The following is a 19,584-nucleotide window of genomic DNA, read 5'->3' on the forward strand; positions in this document are numbered from 1 at the left end:
TGCTGAATTAGGTTTCAGTGCATCTCTTTTCCTTATTTATCGTTAAAATGCAACATGTCCAGTGGAAAACTCTGCTTAGCCGAGACAAACCTTATTAACAAGCTGATGGGATATCAGATCTCCCTGCGTTCATTTAGATGTTCATCCACCGGACTGTAGCTGCGCGGATAAGTGGAACAAACGCAGTTGGAGAGGAGCCCCAAGGTGATTGTTGCATGTTTACACTCCAGTTAATACAACCCGCCCCTCCAGAGTCCTGCCTCTAATTATCAGAATAATAAAGTCTTGATTCCGGCTCATTGTGAGGGAGTGTGAGCAGGACGCAGTGCACGAGGATACGGGCACGAGGAGGATGGAGAGGAGCCGGCCCCACGCGCGCGCGCCCCTCGTCCCTCGCACAGGAATAGCATGTTTGAAGGGCTTGTGTCAACAGCTGAGGCGAGTGCCACACATTAGCTGTTTAAATACAGGAAGTCGTGGGATCGGACCTTCAAAATAAAACGTCAGGAAAGAGGTAAAAAAAAAAGTCAACAAATGTTTGGACGTCGTGACAGATCTGTGCGCAAAAGAATGACATTTTACAAGGACAGGCATCATATAATATTATGTATATGGTATATATTCTCTAAACAACCGCACTGTTGCTGGCAATTTTCTGTACTTCTGTGCACTCTTGAAAGCCCCTTATTGAGAATAAACGGTAGCATACTACCCCTCCCTTTCACCACAAACCCTATAGATATTCCCCTCAATACGTCACGTCGTTTGACTTTTATTATTTATTATTTTCTATTATGAAAACCGGAACTGGAGGACTCGGCCCGCGTGGTGGCGAGCTTCACTCTGAACTGCTGTAACATTGGAGCGAGTGGGAGAGAAAAGGAGCTTGTGTGAGAGGGAGGAAGGACAGCGAGTGCGCAAACAGGCAAGCTGGCACATCATCATCATCATCATCATCAGCGGCAGCAGCAGCAGCAGCAGCAGCAGCAGCAGCGGCATCATCCCGATCCCGGTCTCCCGTGTCTTCAGCTGTCAGTCCTCTGTCTCTGATTGAGATCTCACTGCCGGGGCTGAAGTGTGCAGAAGCCCCCCCCCCCCCCCCCCCCACCGCCGAACCATCGCCGCCCTTCCACACACTTTCTACGGAGCTCGGTTATTCTTAGCTCAGTTGAAGGGGACGGTCCTTCCGGTCCTTCTCTTATTTAACCCAGTTTCTTGAATATTTAATGGAAAATGGCGATCTGCGCGCCATCGTACGGTATTTTCTGCCTCTTCGCGGTCCAAACTGTACTTATCGTGTGCGTGTCCACGCCGACGGACGGGACCCACCTCTTCCCTCAGCACTACACGTAAGTACCCCGAACCGGGTTTCTCTTTTTATTGGAGGGGGGGGGGCGGTTTGGGGGAATTAACCGGGAAGCGGAGCGCGGAACTAGGACAGGTGCCCCCACCCACCCCCGCCGAACCACATGCAGCGCCGTGTTACCTTGGCGCCTGATGTTGAGACACAGAAGACGCAGTTTCCGTCCGTGACGCCTCGCGCTCTCACGAAGACCTGCGGTGTTATTTGTAGGCAGTGGCATTTAATCACGACCAGTCCGCTTCCGTTTAAACACTGAATGACCCGCATGCACAGGTGCCCCCCACCACCGGCGAATAAGCCTCGGCGATTGAGATTTGTACATTTAACATCTTTAAAAATGAAGGAAAAAAAAAAGGTGTTGTTGTGCCGTCGCGTCTTAGGACGGGGATGTCCAATTTACGCATGATGGGTTGGAGAGGCTGAGACCAGGCGAGTCTTAAAAGTCCTCCACTGGATACGGGCACACGCACCAATAATCCTCTCTATCCCACAGCGGGACACGCTGGTGTGCAAACCCATCCCGACGGCATGCGTCCGGACTCGGGCTCGTGTCTCTCCAAACTCCACAACTCTGACCGGGGGGGGGGGGCGTGTTTTTTTTTCCTCACAGAAATAATGATATTGATTATTGGCATGTAGTTGAGGCCAGTGTTAAAGTGTCTCGGGTGAGCGCGTGCAGTCCCAGCGAGCCGAGCATCCAGCTGTGAGAATCTGTTGTTGGACTTTTTGCACCTGTTGGGAAATTGTTAATGCGATCGAATTCAAAAGCGCAATTTCTTCCAAAAATCGACTTGAATGTCACACACACACACACACACACACACACACACAGAGAAACACAACGTTTCGGTGTATCAGCTCTCTCTCTTAGTCAGAAACGGAGACTTTCTTCCACTGGGGGATCTCTTTGTTATTCCTGATGGCCAAGGTGACTTTCAAAGGACAAATGCTCACCTTATATAAGGCCTAGATCGTTGCCTCACTTTAAAGGATAATTTGCTGCATCACGAGTACCATACGGAAACGACAAGTAGTCTTTAAGTGATCATTTTCAAATGGATTCCTGAATTGAATTCTGAAGGAATCTATTGGACCAACAAATACAGTCACTTTAATGAATGTGAATCTCATTAGAAAAGAGAAATAGTCCAGGTAAGGTAATGTGTCTGGTATGATACGCACCCACTATTATTTTCAGGCATCTCTTGGGTTTTAAAAAGGGGGTATTGTGTCACCCACATGATGTGCTGTGGGCCAGAATTAGTCACTTATCTAGTTTAGTGTGTATGGGGAGCGGCTGGGGCCGTCCATCTGGTGTATGAGGCCTGACACGCACACACACACACACACACACGCACACACACACCCTAGTTGAAGCGTGTGTGTGTGTGTGTGTGTAGGTAGAATGTGTTTGCATGGAGAGAATTACTTCTGCATTTCTCATTTATTTGGAGGAAACCTATTTTTTTTTCTAACTGTTGTCTGAACGTACAATCTTTTTCAGGAATGTAAAATGCAAAGCAACAAAAAATAGTCCCAACTTTTGCTTGGAAAGATATTCGGGCGACGTTGGGAATGACAAGACCCTTTTGCAGCAGAACAAATATGAGCGTGCAAAACAGCAAAGATTTTTTACAGTACATTAGACTAAAAAGAGCCAGATAGCATCGGCCTGCTTTCATGTGGTGACAACTTCTCTGTTTTTAAGAGAGATCACAGCGTTGTCGACAGAGGGGCTCCAAGCATTCGTTGAAGATTAAGCCTCAAATGTGCGTGTCATTTACCACACAAGCCTCCCCTCGTATCTCTGTGGTTTTTACTGAATTGAGGGCTCTGCACAGTGGAGACTGTGAAATGACTCGTTTGATTTGGAATTTTTCCATAAACACGACATCTCAAGATATCAAAGAGGGAATGTTTTAAATGTGAACGTTTGTGTGATCTCGCCTGATGCCGGTCAGTTGGGTCAAAGGCTCCATCGTCGACATTTCAACTTTGTCGCTCAGTGTCATGTGGCTCATTCATGTCGGGCTGCATATTTAAGTGGGTTATTGATTAGACGCGTCGTCAAAAACCACTGTCAGCTTGATTTACACCGATCGACATACCTGTGTGAAAGCATTACTTTATAATTGAATCAATCCGTCCACCCATAGTTTGCAGTGAAGAGCCTCTCTGCTGGCCTAAACACAATCACAGTGTTTTAAAAAAAAAAAAAAACAATACACTACATGTATTATAATTCTTTTTTCCCATGAGCCTTTGCACTCATTGCACAGCTCCTGTCTCCCTCTGTTGCACCGCTTCCAGTGCAGCTTGTTTCAAAGAGAGCTTTTTATCCAATCATAGATTCAGATTGTCATAGTTCTTGGACGTGCCAGTAGTAGCGCGGAGGCAACCTCAGAAGAACGTCTGCATCGGGCGCGCAGCGCCGCAGCGGTGTGCACCGTGATTTGGTCAGCGGGACAGCGTGACCTTCGTCAGACAGACGGCTAGCGGCCTTTAAATAGAACTGAACTGCTTTTGTGTCGTGTCCTGTTGTAACATTTGGCCACGTGCATTGACCGTTGATTAGCACCCCGTCATGCACGTATTCACGTATCTGCAATGTGTGTATTTGTAGGTGTTTGGCTTCATCTAACATTTTATTTCACTTTCACTTTTACAGTGTTGTGTGAATACGAGGCGTTAACGTGAAACCAACAATAACCAGTAACTGTGGCATCGTAATGAGGCTATTAGGCTATCGAATGCACGGCCCGCCACTGCTAGTTTAAATTAAATATTGCACGAAAACAGTCTAACCTAATTAAGTATAATCATATCTCAAATCTTCTGGGGATTGACTGGGTCAATATTTTGCTGCTTTACCCAAATTGGCCAGTTCTTTGGTTCGTGTGTATTTACATATTTTTGAAGTATGAGTAATAAGACCCTCTTACCGCATTTCCTTCTGTGTGTGCGTGTCGGTCAGTGATAGTTTTATATATATACACACACACACACAAAAACAAATACACACGGTGCTTGTGTGTGTGTGTGTGTGTGTGTGTGTGTGTGTGTGTGTGTGTGTGTGTGTGGCCTAATGAAGTTGTGTAAGAAGTCTGCTCGGCTCGGGGCAAGAGGTATTGTCCCTCGCCGTTAGCATCACTGCGTCCTCCTCCGCGCCGCTCTCACTGTGAGCTTGTTTTCGTTTCACGCATGTATCGAGGTGACCTCTTTGTCGTCGGCGGACACCTCCCCGAGCACTGCAATCAAATAAATCTGTCTTCCGGCCAATCTGACATTTGAAAATGACATTTGTTTCAGTCATCACTTTGGAAGACGAGCGACGTGTGTGTTGATGATGATGCTGGCGATTATCTATCTGCAGTCTGCCAAAAGGAAAAGGTTGGCATGAACTCAGTGGTTCGCCTGCGAACATATGTGACAGAATTTATTCATCTGATTGCTGAAAGATAAACTTTCAGAGTGTTTTTTTTTTTTTTTAAGGGAGAATTCCGTTAGCGGATTCCGTTAGCTTGTAGCCGGGTCGGCAGGTTAGCCCCAGCTGCTGCTTTAAAGTAATCTTGCGAAAAATCTTGATCCATTAAGTCATTTGTTGCTCGCGGGGAGATGTACAGTGATGAGCTTGAGCCGTTTGATCTCTTAATTCCAAACTCGGCTCCGTCGAACAGAGCTCAGCTCCTGCTTAGGGTGCATTTCTGTCAGACCTGAGCGGTTTTACTGCAGAGCCGAGGCCCTGCCAGGACCGACCAGATACATGCGAGATGGAAGCTGCTGATGATTTAGCCCAGACACTGAGGGAGGCGGGACAGGGATGGGTCCGAATAGGGATCCGGGGGGGGGGGGGTTTGACAACAGAGAGAGATACACAAAGATAGGGAGGTGACTCTTTCTTACACAGTCCTACTAACGCACTCACCCTCCTCCAATGACAGGATGACCTGAATGACGATGACGTGCTCAGGTGACGATGCAGAGTGATGCAGATTGAAAATGTCTTTTTTTTTTTTTTTTACTTCCCAGAATGATTCACTGGGCTGGACGCATCGAGAAGGAGCTGGATAAGGTTCTGCAGCACGTCACCGGGACTAATCAGATGAGATCGGTGAGTCGACGTCATTTATTGCATTATCAATCTAAAAGATGTCACTGGGTCAGGTTGTACAAGTCTGTCTCTGAAGGAATGCGTTTGTATGAGCACGTTGCTTCTTTTGAAGACACTAAGCTTTAGTGTCATCTCTACTTTGTGACCAAGAATCATTTCTTTGTTTTGTCTCATACTCCTGAATTGATTGAAATAAATCTCAATTAAAGTAATTGGGGAAAACAAATGAAATTCTTTCACCAACTCAACCGATGTGTTTCATTTATTTATGAAGGAACATTTCAAGCTCAACCCCCCCCCCCCCCTCAAAATGTCCCATTGAGCAGAAGGTGGCGTTGTTTGTTTTTTGCGTGTGTGAACACGTGCCTGTCTTCTTGCGGAGCAGATGGAGTGTGATCGACACTGTTTTCATCACATCTCCGCCATGTGCGCGCGCGCACGCGTCTGCCAGTGCTTTCAGGGCCCTGTGTGAGGCACCCTGAGATAAATGCTTCATTATTGCTGCACGGGTGTGAGTGTGATTCATCCAGCCGGTGCGGCGCCCGTGGCGGCTTTAATGCTCGCAGTTAACAGTTAGCGTGTGACGGGCCGGGTTGGTGTGCGCCGGTGATGTTGATGGATCCCAGGGAGGAGAAAGGGAGGTGACAGCGCTGGTGTAGAGGTTAGTGAGCAGAAGTGAATATCAGGCCGACGCTCGCGCTGCTTGATACAACACAACACAACAGAGAATGTTTACCCGTCAAAACATGGGAAAATACGGTTTTGTTGTTTAAAACTCTGTTCACAGGCAATGATAATCTTGATTAAAGCTTGGTGAGGATGCATTTTTAGGGGGTTTCAGGAGGCCAAGAGGAATTAAGAATGATCTTCTGCGAGAAAGTCACAACATTTTTACCTGTACTTTCTCTCTACTTCTTATTTTCTATGATTCAACTCACACAACATGCAGACTGGTGTTGGTAACTTTCATAATGAAGGGCTGCAATTCCTGATTATATCCTAGTTTTTCTTCTGAATTGTTTCTTTTCCTGATCAGCTGTCTTATCATTTGCTGCAACAAGTTGCTGATTAATTCTCGTCAGTCGTCAGTTTTGTCGAGAAATCGTTTTTTCAACGTTGAGGCAACATGTTGCTGAAGTTTTTTTTTTTCCCATGTGGGCCCGAACCTAGTGAAGCCAGTCCCTCCCCAAAAACAATATGAAGTCTCCTCCAGTTGTGTCTTGTGTTGGATGCAACGTGTGTGTGTGTGTGTGTGTGTGTGTGCGCGCGTTGTCCTGACAAAGTGCACAGAGCCGGTGTGAAAGAACATTTATCAGGGCCCCAAACAGGAGTCGTCACAGGGTGCGCTAAATGGCCCAGCGTGCCTAGAAAAGCTATTTTCTAAATGGATGCCTCTCTCTATACGTGTGTCTGATAGAAATCTTCCCGGGGCCATGCCGGCTGGTAACGAGATTGCCTCCCCCTGCGCCCCCCCCCCGCCCCCCCCCTTCCTCTTCATGCGTAGTTTATTCCCACACAGAAAGAAATGTAGAGTGCGCGTGCCAATTATTTTCAAGTTTGTCTTACATGGAAAGAGACAAGGAGGCAGGTTGAATATAATGTGCTCCGCTCAGTTCCTCTCGGTGGGGATTTTTATTATTATTATTATTTATTTTTTTCCAAACGAAGCGAGGCACGGCGGGCGAAAGAGGCCGAGACGGGGCGCCCCCTCCCCCCCCGAAAATAACTGAAGAGGTTTAGAGTCGGTAAAGCTGGGAAACGACGAAAAAGCTACAATGTTTTAAGGTGTTTTGAAGCTGTTTAGATGTTTAAAATAACCTTCATACGTTTGCCCAGGTCGGGTCAGGATGTGGGTGTGGGGGGGGCGGGGGAGGATTGAGGGTCAGGGAGTTGGAAGTTTGGCGTGTGGAGCGCAGAGAGACAAGGAGAGTGGGCGGCTTCTGGAGCGCAGGAGGGAGGGAGGGAGGGAGGGAGGATGAAGAAGAAGGGCTCGACAATTGAGATGGATGTCGGGGGCGTTTTTGTGTGTATATTTAGGCAAACCAAGATGGATGAAATGATGGAGAGGAGGGGACGGGGATGGGTGAATCTCACAGTCCTCGTCCTCATCATCCTCAACGTGTCTCCTACACAACGTAGTGACGAGAGGCGTTCTTCCTCCATCCCTTTTTTTTTTTCTCAACAGAGTAAATTGGGAAACACGTGACCACGTACCGTTATTACAGGAATCTGATGACTTGTCAGAGATAATATAATTAAGCACATATTTAGACACCTGTGGGCACTTGCTCACTGTACCAGCTGTAGATGTGAGATAAATATATACGCTTATACGACAGCGGGATGGGAAAGACCCTCAACGTCTTGGGAGCGTTCAGCTTGAGGAGCATCACGAGAAAAACCTCTCATTCTGGAGCAGAATAATCACTCTGAGTGGCATTTTCCTGTTGTAGCTGGTGAAAGTAGAACTAGTTGTATCTGCTCGCTTTAGAGCACGGTCAGAAGATGGATCCAAAATGGCATCTGACAGAGATTAAAGTGGACTTCTCTTTTTTTTGGTGGACCTACTAAAAACTCTTAACGTCTGAAACACAAGGAGAAGCCTCAACCAGATGCTGCTCCGCTAACCCTCCGAAGGTACATTATGTATTGCATCAGAAAAATATCCAACAAACTCCAAATGTACCCACTTTCTATCAGCACACCTCCAAACTTGCCAAAAAGCACACACTACAGAGACCCAGCTTCAACTAAGCCGGCTTCTGAAGTGGGGGGAACACGTGTTGAACCCGCAATAAGAAACGTGTAATCAGCAACGAATAATTCAGGCCCGGTGCACGTGGCCGCCCCACAACCCGTCGGTTTGCATCCTGGCACTTTTACATCTCTGCACTCCCAAGGATGTGTCTGCCCCCCCCCCACTCCCTGCTGTTACTGGGAACCTGAGACGACCCACATGGCGATCGATAGACCCGCGCGTGGGGGAGCAGGGCGGAGAGAGACACTGAGCCAATTAGCGCATGTGCTGTTCCTCCATCTTTCAGCATTAGCTCGACTCTCTTTTTCCGCTTGACTCCGTGTGTTATTTGCCGGAGCTCTTGCTCCTTCCGCGCGTCTCCTTCCACGCCGTCGGCCCGCTGACCTCACGCCGGCTGCGGTTTTATCTCCCCCCCGTCAGCACAGACCCGGTCGCCTCTGCAGCGCCCGCTGTGTGCGTTTCTGTGCTGTTGTGCGCACAAGTCTCTTTTTTTTTTTACCTCGACCTAAATGAAACCTTGTGTTTAAATGGATCTGCAAAGGTGTGTTGTTTGACTTGAGGGAGATGTTGTACGCTGGCTGAACACGGTTACAAATGTCTTCTACAAACCTCTGGGACCCCCCCCCCCCCCCCACTGCCCTTCCCCCCCTCCTGGCTCCAACAAACAGAAATCTCTATGAAGTGCACCAGTGGATTTACTCACTTTTGCTGACTACATACATTTCCCGATAATCGGTCTCAAATGCCCAGCGCTACCAGGCATCACCCCACCCCTGCACCCCCCCCCCCCCCCCCCCCCCCCCCACACACACACACACACAACCGACCCCCGGCTTTCTCCCGCCTCTCCTGTTGCGCTGATCCATCAGTGGTGGATGATGTGAGGTCCGATCAGTGCCATTTGTTCCTTCATTTAATGGGTCCTCCAGCCTGGAGACAGTTTACAGGGAGGGCCGCAGGTCCCTCCTCCCACCCCGAGAGAAGTTCCCTTTAAAGGAGAGAGTGAGAGGGGGCGAGATTGAGGGAGAGAGCGAGAGCTCCCCTTTCAGCCTTTCAGCCCACCCCCACCCCCTCCATCTTCTGGCCTGGACCTCAGACAACAGCAGCTTGTTATCAGGGCTGTTTGAAACATCACAGGCTGTTACTGCAGGATGGACCGTCTACTCTGTGGCCGGGCTTTTCTCTGCTAGTGTCCCCCGGTCATTGTGTAGCACGCGTCCACGCGCACCTTCGCCGCCGCTGTCGTTGAGGTCTTTATGTCGACACCAACGAGTACTTCATTTAAAGGTGAACCTTCCACGGTCTGGTCAGCCACCAGAAAAAACTCTTTTCTCATTATTTAAAGCTACGGGTTTTTTTTTTTCTTTCTAAAAGGACGAGTGCAATGTGTCAGCTCTACGATGAGTCGTTGATCGTGTGCACATTAAAACTAAACACACCTTTTTAAGATTTAAAAATCAAGGTTAGGGATTGGGAGTGTTTTAGGGTTAGTTCTGGTACTTCTGCAAACTAAACGTGTATCTTTGAATTATATAGTTTGGAAGTTCTCAAAACGATGTCTGGTAATACAATCAGCGGTACAGAACCTCGCTCAATGAATTAATTAATCTGACCCTGGCGACATTTGTGTTTATATTCAGACCTATCTTATCAATACTAGGAATATAAAACCATGAATCTGACAACCCTCAAATGTTCAGAGTTGGTGTTTCCGCCCCGAAGCGTCCGTGTGCCGGCACAACGCGGAGTGGGTGGCTTCAGGTCCGATTCGAATGATGCATTGGTGCCTTTTTGAAAGCTCATCAATGACAAAACATTGACTCAACCAAATATTACGAGAAAGCATTTCACTGCTCTGGAAAAACACAAAAAAGGGTTCAATAACGAGCTCTACTGAAAGACACAAGGATTGCAAATGTATTGTGTGAAGCCTTGTTTATCCAGTTATCTCTTCATTTGCGTGTAGTGTCCCATTTTCCAACCTGGCCACAGTCCAATCGAGAAATCGCATCTGCTGTCACCAGGAAAAAGGGGTCATTGGGGGGGGTTACACATCACAGCCACCAAAGCTTAGACGAGATGGTCTGTTTCGCGAACCCCTTTATTCACCTTTGTTTACCCCGAACGCAAGACAAAAACAAACACACACAAATGACATCGACATTAAATGCACAATGAAGCCAGTAGCAAGCTGGACACAGAGTGGTGGGAGCGCTGGTCTGCACCCTCTCGCCCCGGCTCACACTCCCCCCCCCCCCCCCCGCCGGGGAACCGACAGGAGAACAGAAGGGGCACACAAATGCACACAATTTATTTTTCTGCCTTTTTTTTATTTTTTATTGGATTTCTGACAGCGGTTGAGGTTCCACGGATTCCTCAGCTCCTCGGCTTGATGGCCTGACACCGGTTGGCGGTGTTTGTATAAATGAAAACACGTATAGGTGTCTGCAAAGTGCAGCGCTGCATGCAGATGGGCCTCGGTTGGGTGTGGAAAGGAATTACTTGATGTGGCTCTGCAGGAAAAAAGGTGTTTAGAAAAACTAGGATTTTGGATTTTACATTTAGAATTGTTTTTGTGGTGTCTAATCATAGCATACCGAATATTTGAACTGAAAATATATTGCTAATCTCATCATCATGTTGCTTTTCACATCAATCTTAAATAGTTTATTTCAGCATTCTGTTAATAACTCCACAAAAAACAAGAAACGGAAACAAACGGAGCTCATTGGAGTGCGCACACATGTCTAAAAGAATACAGCATTACAGCATTATATGTGAAAATAGGATTAGAGGTTTGGTAACGCTTCAGCCCTGTCAGAGGAAGATGCTTTGTTTTGCCTACGCTGCAAATCTTTTCTCCTCGTTCCGTATCTCTAAACTGTTATTTGCACAGTGTGTGTGTGTGTGTGTGTGTGTGTGTGTGTGTGTGTGTGTAACTTTCAGCCCTCTCCTGTTTGATGTTTCAGAGAGTGCGTGACGTTTCCTCTTCCGCACGGTCTGTTCTCGTCAGAGAGAGAGAGAAAACAGGCCCAGTTTCCTGAGTGGTTTGCACTGGTATCGTAGAGCGCCGTGATGCCCTCAGAAAATTCCAGGTGTGAAGTGCTTCATTCATCCCGCTGCAGAGGGAGCGCTTCTCTGAGGGGCGACGTGGTCGATGCCGCATTTGCTCTCCATTGTGAACAAAATGTATTTGTTTCTGTTGTTGAAGTCTCAGAGGTTTTTTTTTTTTTTTTTTTTTCCTCCTCTTCTTTTTCTCGTCCTCCCGAACCTGCACCAGCCTGTGATTGATTGGTCACAGTTCTGAATAACTTTAATTGGCTTGACTCGGCAGTGGGTGGTTCTACAAACACTACGGTTCCATGGGAGTCCCGGAAAAGCTTTTTTTTTTTTTTTTTTTTTTTTTATAAATTTCTCATCCCTCCGCTGACGTCTGACAGAGGTCTACGGAGGTGCTTCCTACAAATGTGAAAGCACACATTCTGTTTTTGTTTTTTTCCGTCTCCTCTGTCGCTCTCCGCTGCCTCCGCAGTCCATCAACCCTCCCGCTTTGGATTCAAACTACAGGCTCGCTTTCATCTCCGCCTCTGGCCCTTCTCCCAGGGCTTCGTTGTTTGATGGGATTTGTGCTCCGCCGCTACAATCTCTGTGTTACACAAACACAGCGCTCGCACATGTGCATTCCTGCGCGCACACACGCGCTTCATCCATGCAGTGTGCAAACCCTGTTTTTTTTCTAGAAACGAAATATGTTCACCGCTAATTTTAAACAGCCACAACCACCTCCCCTTCATCGTTAAACATTCCCATTAAAACCCCTGCAAATGATATATAAAACTAATTTTGAGGAGCTACATATATATTTTACATTTTATTTAACCAAATAAGTCATTAAAGTGACAACCAAATATCTCCCATGTAAATGTACTGTATGTATATCCGGAGAAGCAAATTCAGGATCAGTGGCATCGATCAGGAATTGTTTGTAGCGAGTTATTAGAAGAGGGAAATGGAGCAGTTTTAGCATTTTTCTTTACAACTCTTTCCACTTGAGTGGAACGGCAAACCGGAAAGAGAAGTGTAGGCTTTTAGTAAGAGCCTGTTGATGAAACTGCTAAAGCTCCTGCTGTTGGAGACGAGTAATGAGGCCTTTTTTTTTAAACCAATAATAGTTTTTGAGATTAATTAATACCGGGGATTTGACCTCAATGGAGTGAGATCCAGTTGATTTTAAGACTACAGGCTACATGGTATATTACATATTCCTCCCATGAGGTGGACCTGTACGTTATTGCTTTGATACGGTACAGAAAACTATTACTGGATAAAACTGGATATTTGGAGAGCGCACACAGGCATTGGTGAGTGCCTACTGACAACATGCGTTGTGCTGTGGTTTGCTGAAGGTGAAGCTGGGGGGGAAAGCGTGTTCACAAGATGGTGTCGTCTGCCAAAAAATTGATGTGAGAGAGCCACCTGTTTGGAATGTTGTTTATGGAAATGATGATGATGAAGAAGAAGGTTGGACCTCGAATGGACCCCTTCAGGGAACCCGTTCACCATTAAGTGATGTAGAGAGATAAGGTTGTAAAGGCAGAGGTGAGAATAATATAGGACACGGCGGTGTGTTTCCCTTTTTGGACGATTTACTATAAAACCTTGAGTGATTAAGATTTTCTCATAACATTAATATTACTTATCGGTTGTTTCATTTAGTTAGAACAACGATTTCAAAAATATCTAGATCCTGCTTCACAAACCAGACTTGTTTCTTCTGTTCTTTTGCCGGTTTTATGTGGTGGCCCAATGTTGTGACAGATGTACAAGTTAAATTAGCGCCAGCCATGTAATTACCGTCTTGTTTATTGTGAGTATTTTCTTGTGTTATTTGCAAATGGCACAGTTTGTTTCACTGGATTCAAGTTAATCACATTCTTGAATGCACAGGTGTGATTTTAAAACTTTGCAGAAATCACTCATGCAAGAAACAAGTCTTTTTGACTTGTGAGAAATAATCATTAAAACATGTTCAAATTCCGTCTGGACTGTTATTGCTGTAAAGCTGCAGGATCTGCTTTACATGGGTATTGTGTGGGTAAGCCGGCAGTGTGTGTTTGCCTACAAGCAGCTTAGCTCCCATTGTCATGTGTGGATGTGGATGGTATGTGAGGCAATTTTTTTTTTTTTTTGGGATGCTCAGGAGCGAAATTCTGAAGAGTGTAATGGATTTAAGCCTCAACGACACAGCAAAGTTGAGCTTTCATCTGTGTTTTGGTCGCTCTACAGTATTCGGGGTCCTCTGCGTCTGCGCGGCTACGCTAATGGTGTCTGTGGGTTTTTAAGGGTGCAGTGATTGAAAGCTGATTGTGTGTCTGCGCAGCCGTGTGTGTGTGTCTGTGTCTGTGTGTGTGTGTGTGTGTGTTTTTTTTTATTTTTTTTGTGAACTCTGGACCACCAGCTCATTTCACACGCAGACAGACATCAAAGGCAGTCTGAATTAACCCCGCGTGTCGAAGGCCGCTCCGCGTGCCATCCTCAATTTCACATCTCTGCTGCTCCGGCACCGCCAGACTTACAAGGCCATTCATATTGAAATGAACAGAACCGAATCGCCAACCTTCTCTCTGCGAAAAGATAAAACTTCAAAAGCACAGAGATGCGTTTGGATCTGTTTGCAGGTGATGAAGCCGTTTGTCGTAGTGAGGGTGGGTGTGTGTGTGTGTGTGTGTGTGTGTGTCTCTGAGAAAGTGTTGGCAAAGCGTAGGTATCACATTTTTCCTATTAAAGCGGGTCAATTGTGTTTCCATTACAGCCCTCTTGCAAATGTCTCTCTCCTTGATTAGAGACTGCAGAAATGATGTCATGGTCTCAAACACACACACACACACACACACGGGCGCACACATCAAAGCATATGTGCCTCACCCCTCTTAACTCACTTTCAAATCCATAACAGGAAGCGGTGGCCACATTCTCCATATTGTTTTGCAGCGTGTGTTGAAACTCTTCTTGGATTGCTGTGAATAGAATAGATTTGCCTTTCCCTGCAAACACTCATTTTCTAGCTAATTTCATTTCTATATTGTATTTATCGATCTGGCCGACTTCAATTTCCTGCAGCGCTACGACTGCGCCGCGCGATGAAAGCGATGATGTAGGTGAACAGGCGGCGGCGGCGGGGCCCGGGAATGGTGATGAACAACGTGATGATGATGATGATGATGATGATAATTTGTCTGAGTTGTGCGCTGATTAGAGTGGCGTCTGAAGATGGCTTCGGGGTCGCTGCAGTGCAGGTGAGGGCAGCCACGATCTGCGCCGTGTATTTTTTTTTTATATCTCATGGCCATCGGCGGGCTGTTCGCAGTAAACACATTCATATTTCATTAATCCGGCCCCCCCCCCCCCCCCCCCCCCCCAACCTGACAGCCTCTTATTGTCCCCTCCTAGAGGTTGAGGTACCTCAGAGTACCTAGAGGTACCTCATCCTACAGTGCGACCTGCACACGCACGCACACACACACACGCGCGCCGCTGAGCGAGCACTGAAGTCACTCACTTTGTGAGTCTGCAGGGGGGGGGGGGGATTTAAGTGTCCAGGCCACTTTTAATAGAAATACACCCACACACTGCATGCATGCACGCTGCCACTTGTATTTACAGTACTGTAAGCAAACACCGTGTTTATCCCACTGACACACAACAATAGCTCTTCAAAGGTACCAAATGAAATAGCTTTAAATGGATCTAGCAGGCCTGAGGTTAAATGAGGGAGTTTGAGGCTGAGGGCTAATCGCATTCATAAATTGTTCATAATTTGTTTCAACCGTGGCTCGAAGAAAGCGGCAGCGCTTTGCACTGAATCACCCAAGTGATCAAGTCAATGTCTCTATCATCATTTTGAGTACAAATAAGAGTCCCCCTCTGCAAATATAATTTGAAATTGACAATTTCTTTGCCACTAATGGGTCATAAGCAACCTTCTTTCTAAATATCATTGTTCGAATGCGATGAGCCAATATGGAGGGACTAGAAGTCAGGAACTGTACAGCACAGTTCATCAGGCAGTTGTAGCCTTGCTGAGTTAATTTTAGAGTGATTTCTTATGTAATTTACTTTTTGCATGTCAATAAAATATCAATAGGTTGTTGCCTTCAAGGTGGCATTGTAGTTAAGATCCATCCTATGGTCCTTGTACATTACTGAAAAGAACATTTGTCTCCTCCGTAATGAAGGCCTGCTGTAAATGCTCCTCATATGAATTATTCAGCTGCACTCGGCTGAAGTGATCTCGGTGCTTTTGTACCATTGCGTGCGCGTTTGTAGCTGCTCCAGATAAAGATTGTGTTACAGGTATGCAGAGTAAGGAAAAAGCTGTTTGTATCTGATAGGATTTAGAATGTAAATAAGGAAGACAAATAGTCCATCCGGTACCGATGGAGCCTCGTAATGTAAAACGGACTCATGGATAGAAGATGTGTGTATAAGTGCTCAAGTATATCCTAATGAAGAAAAAAAATGTTTTCATGACATTGAAATCTGTTTTTTGCTTGCGAGTTGTTGATATTTTTTCATTGAAAGTGGCTCAGTAGTTGATTTCTATGATTTGGTGGAGTCACATCTGTCATTGATGTTGACCTTTCGTTAAATTCCCCTTTAAATGTCTGCAATGGTGAGTTCTGCTGGTACCGACACGAGCTGGTGCCACAGATACAGGTAAGCTGCACATTCAACCTGTGGACCCGATCCACACCTATTTTAATGCCCCCCCCCCTTTCCCCTAAACCATATCCACATACGCGGGCTGTTAGTCACAGGCGTCTCCATGCGTCTTATGCCTTTAGTCCCAGTCTGTGACGACATTCTTTCCATTTCATTGGACTGCTAACAGTTGGTGTGTATGGGATACGGAGCTACAGAGGACGCACACACACACACACACACACACACACCCCTCCCTCACCTGTTGATTGATTATAAACTGGCTATTTCTCACTGCAACACAGTAACAGGCACAGGATGATGGATTCGTCATGAATCATCCTTCCCATACGCCCAAAAAAGGTTGCTTATGTGTAATTCTTCAGAACACCACGTGTCGCCGCCGTCAAAGCTCGATGTGCAACGATTCCTCCTGAGGTCAAAGTCGTGTGTTGTTTTAGCCTCATGATGGATTCTCACAGAATCTGAATCTGAGAGACCCGTTTCATCTCTCTTAAGTGCAGGATGACTCATCAAATATTTGAAAACATTAAGCAGAGAAGAAAAGACCTGGAGATCCGATGAGGTGTTTAATGGAAAAACACCGATGGTTCATTTCTGACATGTTGGCACGTGACGTGAGATACCCGAACAGTTAAAACTGAGACTCTGCAAACTGCAGAATTGTGTTTTTCCTTTTAACGATGGCCTTGTCTCTAATGCAGCTGCTCTGTCTTTATCTATCCGACTGCTGCACTCCAATTAGCAGCTTTTGGTCACATTTGGATCTATAACTCAACTCTACAGACTCTTGAGTTGAGAGCCAACGCTGAGGTCAACTGTGCAATTCTCTTTCAGTATATACTGTGCACGATGTACTCTAATATAAATCTTGCTAAAAAGGTGCCAAAGGATGCATTAGTTTCTCAGTAGACCGTTTTTACTTATTTTAAATAATTGAAGGACCTTATTCAACCCATTAGCGATCCATTTAATATCTAATTTGAAAATGTAATTAAAGGTTTCTGGCATGGATGTCACTCACACTGTTCTTTTACATTTACTTGCAGACATATGAATTAGACACAAATATACCTATAGGAAATGGATAAAACATTATTGTATAAATGTGCCTTGGGTTTGAATTTTGCAATAGTGCTGTTTAACCTGTTTAATCATCAATATATGCAAATACTTTGAAAGTCCCAGTCAATCGAAAGTTAGGTTGTCTTTAGCTTCTGTGACATAATCCCCCCCCCCCCCCCCATTCAATGGAAAACGTGTGGATTGATTGATATTATTGGGGGGAATTGTTTGGAACTGACCCACTTTACATTTTGTCTCACAGGCAGAAAAGGCTTACTGAATTTTGATTTAAACCCCCCCCCCCCCCAAAATCCAACACTAAGATCAATATGTCCACAACAAACATACTTTGCAATATTACTGAACTACAAATAAAAGAAAGAAATGCCATGATCCTGGACTAAGAGAAGAATTATCTAATGTATGAGGAGAAAATATGCAACTCGGGTAAAAGAGTCGCAGTCAGACTTAAAGCATAAAGAAACCACAGACTCACTAAAGTGCAAATTGACACACAGGAATGAGAATTGTAATGAATAGTGTCCTTTGTAATGCAGCCTCAACAAATGTATTTATATTTACCAAAGTGTTAACTTTCTAGCTCTAAAGAGGATCGTTCTTTTCAGCCATCGAGTCCCTTTTGCCCCAAATGTTTGTGACACACACACACACACACAACCACACACACACACTCGAGTGTGTGTGTGTGGTTGTGTGTGTGTGTGGTTGTGTGTGTCACAATGAATGATGAAGCAGGCGCATCTTTTATCAGGACATCTCCGCGGCTCCATTCCATCTAACATCCACAATCCAATAATGTCCAGGTCCCGTTTCATACCATGTGAGTTTCTTCCGGATTATTACTACGATCAATGTTCTCAAACAAGGTTTCTCATATCGAAGCAGAGTGTTTGAACCCAAACTGACCAGCGCGGTTATTCTATGTAAATTACTATCATAATATTCAACTAGGGACAAAGGAACGCTTTGACAACCAATGGATTATCAGGACTTTTTAAAAAGAATCTTAAAAAAATCTATCTTTTTGATACACAACTGTTAGTTTTTCTGATTTTATATTTTTGTGATACTATAGGCAACCAGTTGTCTATTGACGCTTGAAGGTCTGCCCTGATATATCATGATGTCATCAAAGTTTAAAAAAATAATTTGGATTTGATTGATGAGAATGAACGAGCTCATCTAAAACTCACGTGTGCAATAGGTCGACTCTTTAAGCCCCCCTCACTCAGTCAAACGGCACAGCAGAGGATATGAATGATTGTGCACATATATATGAGTGTGTATATATATTTATGCACAAGTTCCTCCCCTATATATATATATATATATATATATAGGGGAGGAACTTGTGCATAAATAAATGTTTAAGCAGCACATAAGCAGAATTGATTGAAATGCAAAAGAAGAAGCTGCATTTGAATGCTGATTCATAAGAGCTGCAACAGCGACTTGAAGGCGATGTGACTTGGAAGCTTCCAGCGATTCGCTGCCACTCTAATTACAGCAGTGCTTTATTGTGAAATATAAGACTACAGCCAAAGAAGCACAAGGTCATTCACTCCGGGTCTATTACATGGTTTTTCGAGTATAAAGCCAGTGTTGAGACCCAGCGTGTTTGTGTGTTTTGATGGTAACGTATTAAGCCAGGGTCCGTATTGATCTACATGTTAATCATTCTTTTCCCAAGAGCCGGCTGCATGTTCAAGGCATTGATTGTTGCACAAAAAAATGCTGATGGACAGCCTTCTCAATTGTTGTCGTTCCTTTCTTTCCACACAACCTCGGTGAATTTGTTGTTCGTCTCTCCATCAAAATTAAGCAACATGGTAAAACATATTTCCATGTTCTTTTTCTTTGGATTCCCGTCGTTTGCATCATTTGACCCCGCTGGCCTTCTGAGATTTGGCGAATAGCTGGACATTAAATAAAGGCTGCATCATTTGTCCACAGCTATATTTTAATTCCAGCCACACTGATATCTGAAACATTAAAAGTCACGTGAGTCAATGAGTAAAACAGCTGAATTTTATGTGCAGGAAATCTTAATATTTAGTTTATTATGTGCCTACTGGTTGTCTTTCTTCACCATCTAATGGCCTGTTGATATGTTATTTATGTATTTTGGGTGTTTGTGAGGTCACCTCTTTCTCCTCAGGTGTACACAGGTGACCTGTGTAGTACTATACTTTACTCTAATTGCTTTTCAGTCAACCATGAGTTTGCAATGGGTTTTTTTTTTGTCTCAGACGTTGTGAACGCTTTCAGCAAAAGGACCCGATTCACAAGACACTTTTGGTGATCCCTGTTTGTGTGTTTGCTGGTTTAATGGATGCATAATTGCTTGCTCTATGAATATCAGATCAGCAAGCACAGAGGAGGGGAAAATGGTGGGCTTTCAGTAGCCAAACGGCACGCTGGTCCAGCAGGGAACCATCAAAGTGGTCTGTTTTCACCTGAGATGTGATCACACGGGGGGGGGGGGGGGGGGGGGGGGGGGCATTTTCCCCTCTGACCTGGAGTCTGTGGAACGAGTGTTTGACA

At 45.3% G+C, this 19,584-nt stretch overlaps 1 protein-coding gene across 3 annotated transcripts in view; it reads left to right on the forward strand.

Moving 5' to 3' along the window:
* The first annotated feature begins 843 nt into the window (after positions 1–843).
* cacna2d2a (calcium channel, voltage-dependent, alpha 2/delta subunit 2a) overlaps positions 844–19,584 on the forward strand; it is a 104,971-nt gene continuing 86,230 nt past the window's right edge. For all 3 annotated transcript variants that reach the window (XM_037490267.2, XM_037490268.2, XM_037490269.2), the window contains exons 1-2: positions 844–1,349; positions 5,393–5,474. In XM_037490267.2, coding sequence (XP_037346164.2) covers positions 1,234–1,349; positions 5,393–5,474 — 198 coding nt within the window. In that variant the 5' untranslated portion in view covers positions 844–1,233. The remainder of the gene's footprint in view (positions 1,350–5,392; positions 5,475–19,584) is intronic.

This window comes from Pungitius pungitius, chromosome 8 (genome assembly GCF_949316345.1).
Source record: "Pungitius pungitius chromosome 8, fPunPun2.1, whole genome shotgun sequence".
NCBI classification, from domain to species: domain Eukaryota; kingdom Metazoa; phylum Chordata; class Actinopteri; order Perciformes; family Gasterosteidae; genus Pungitius; species Pungitius pungitius.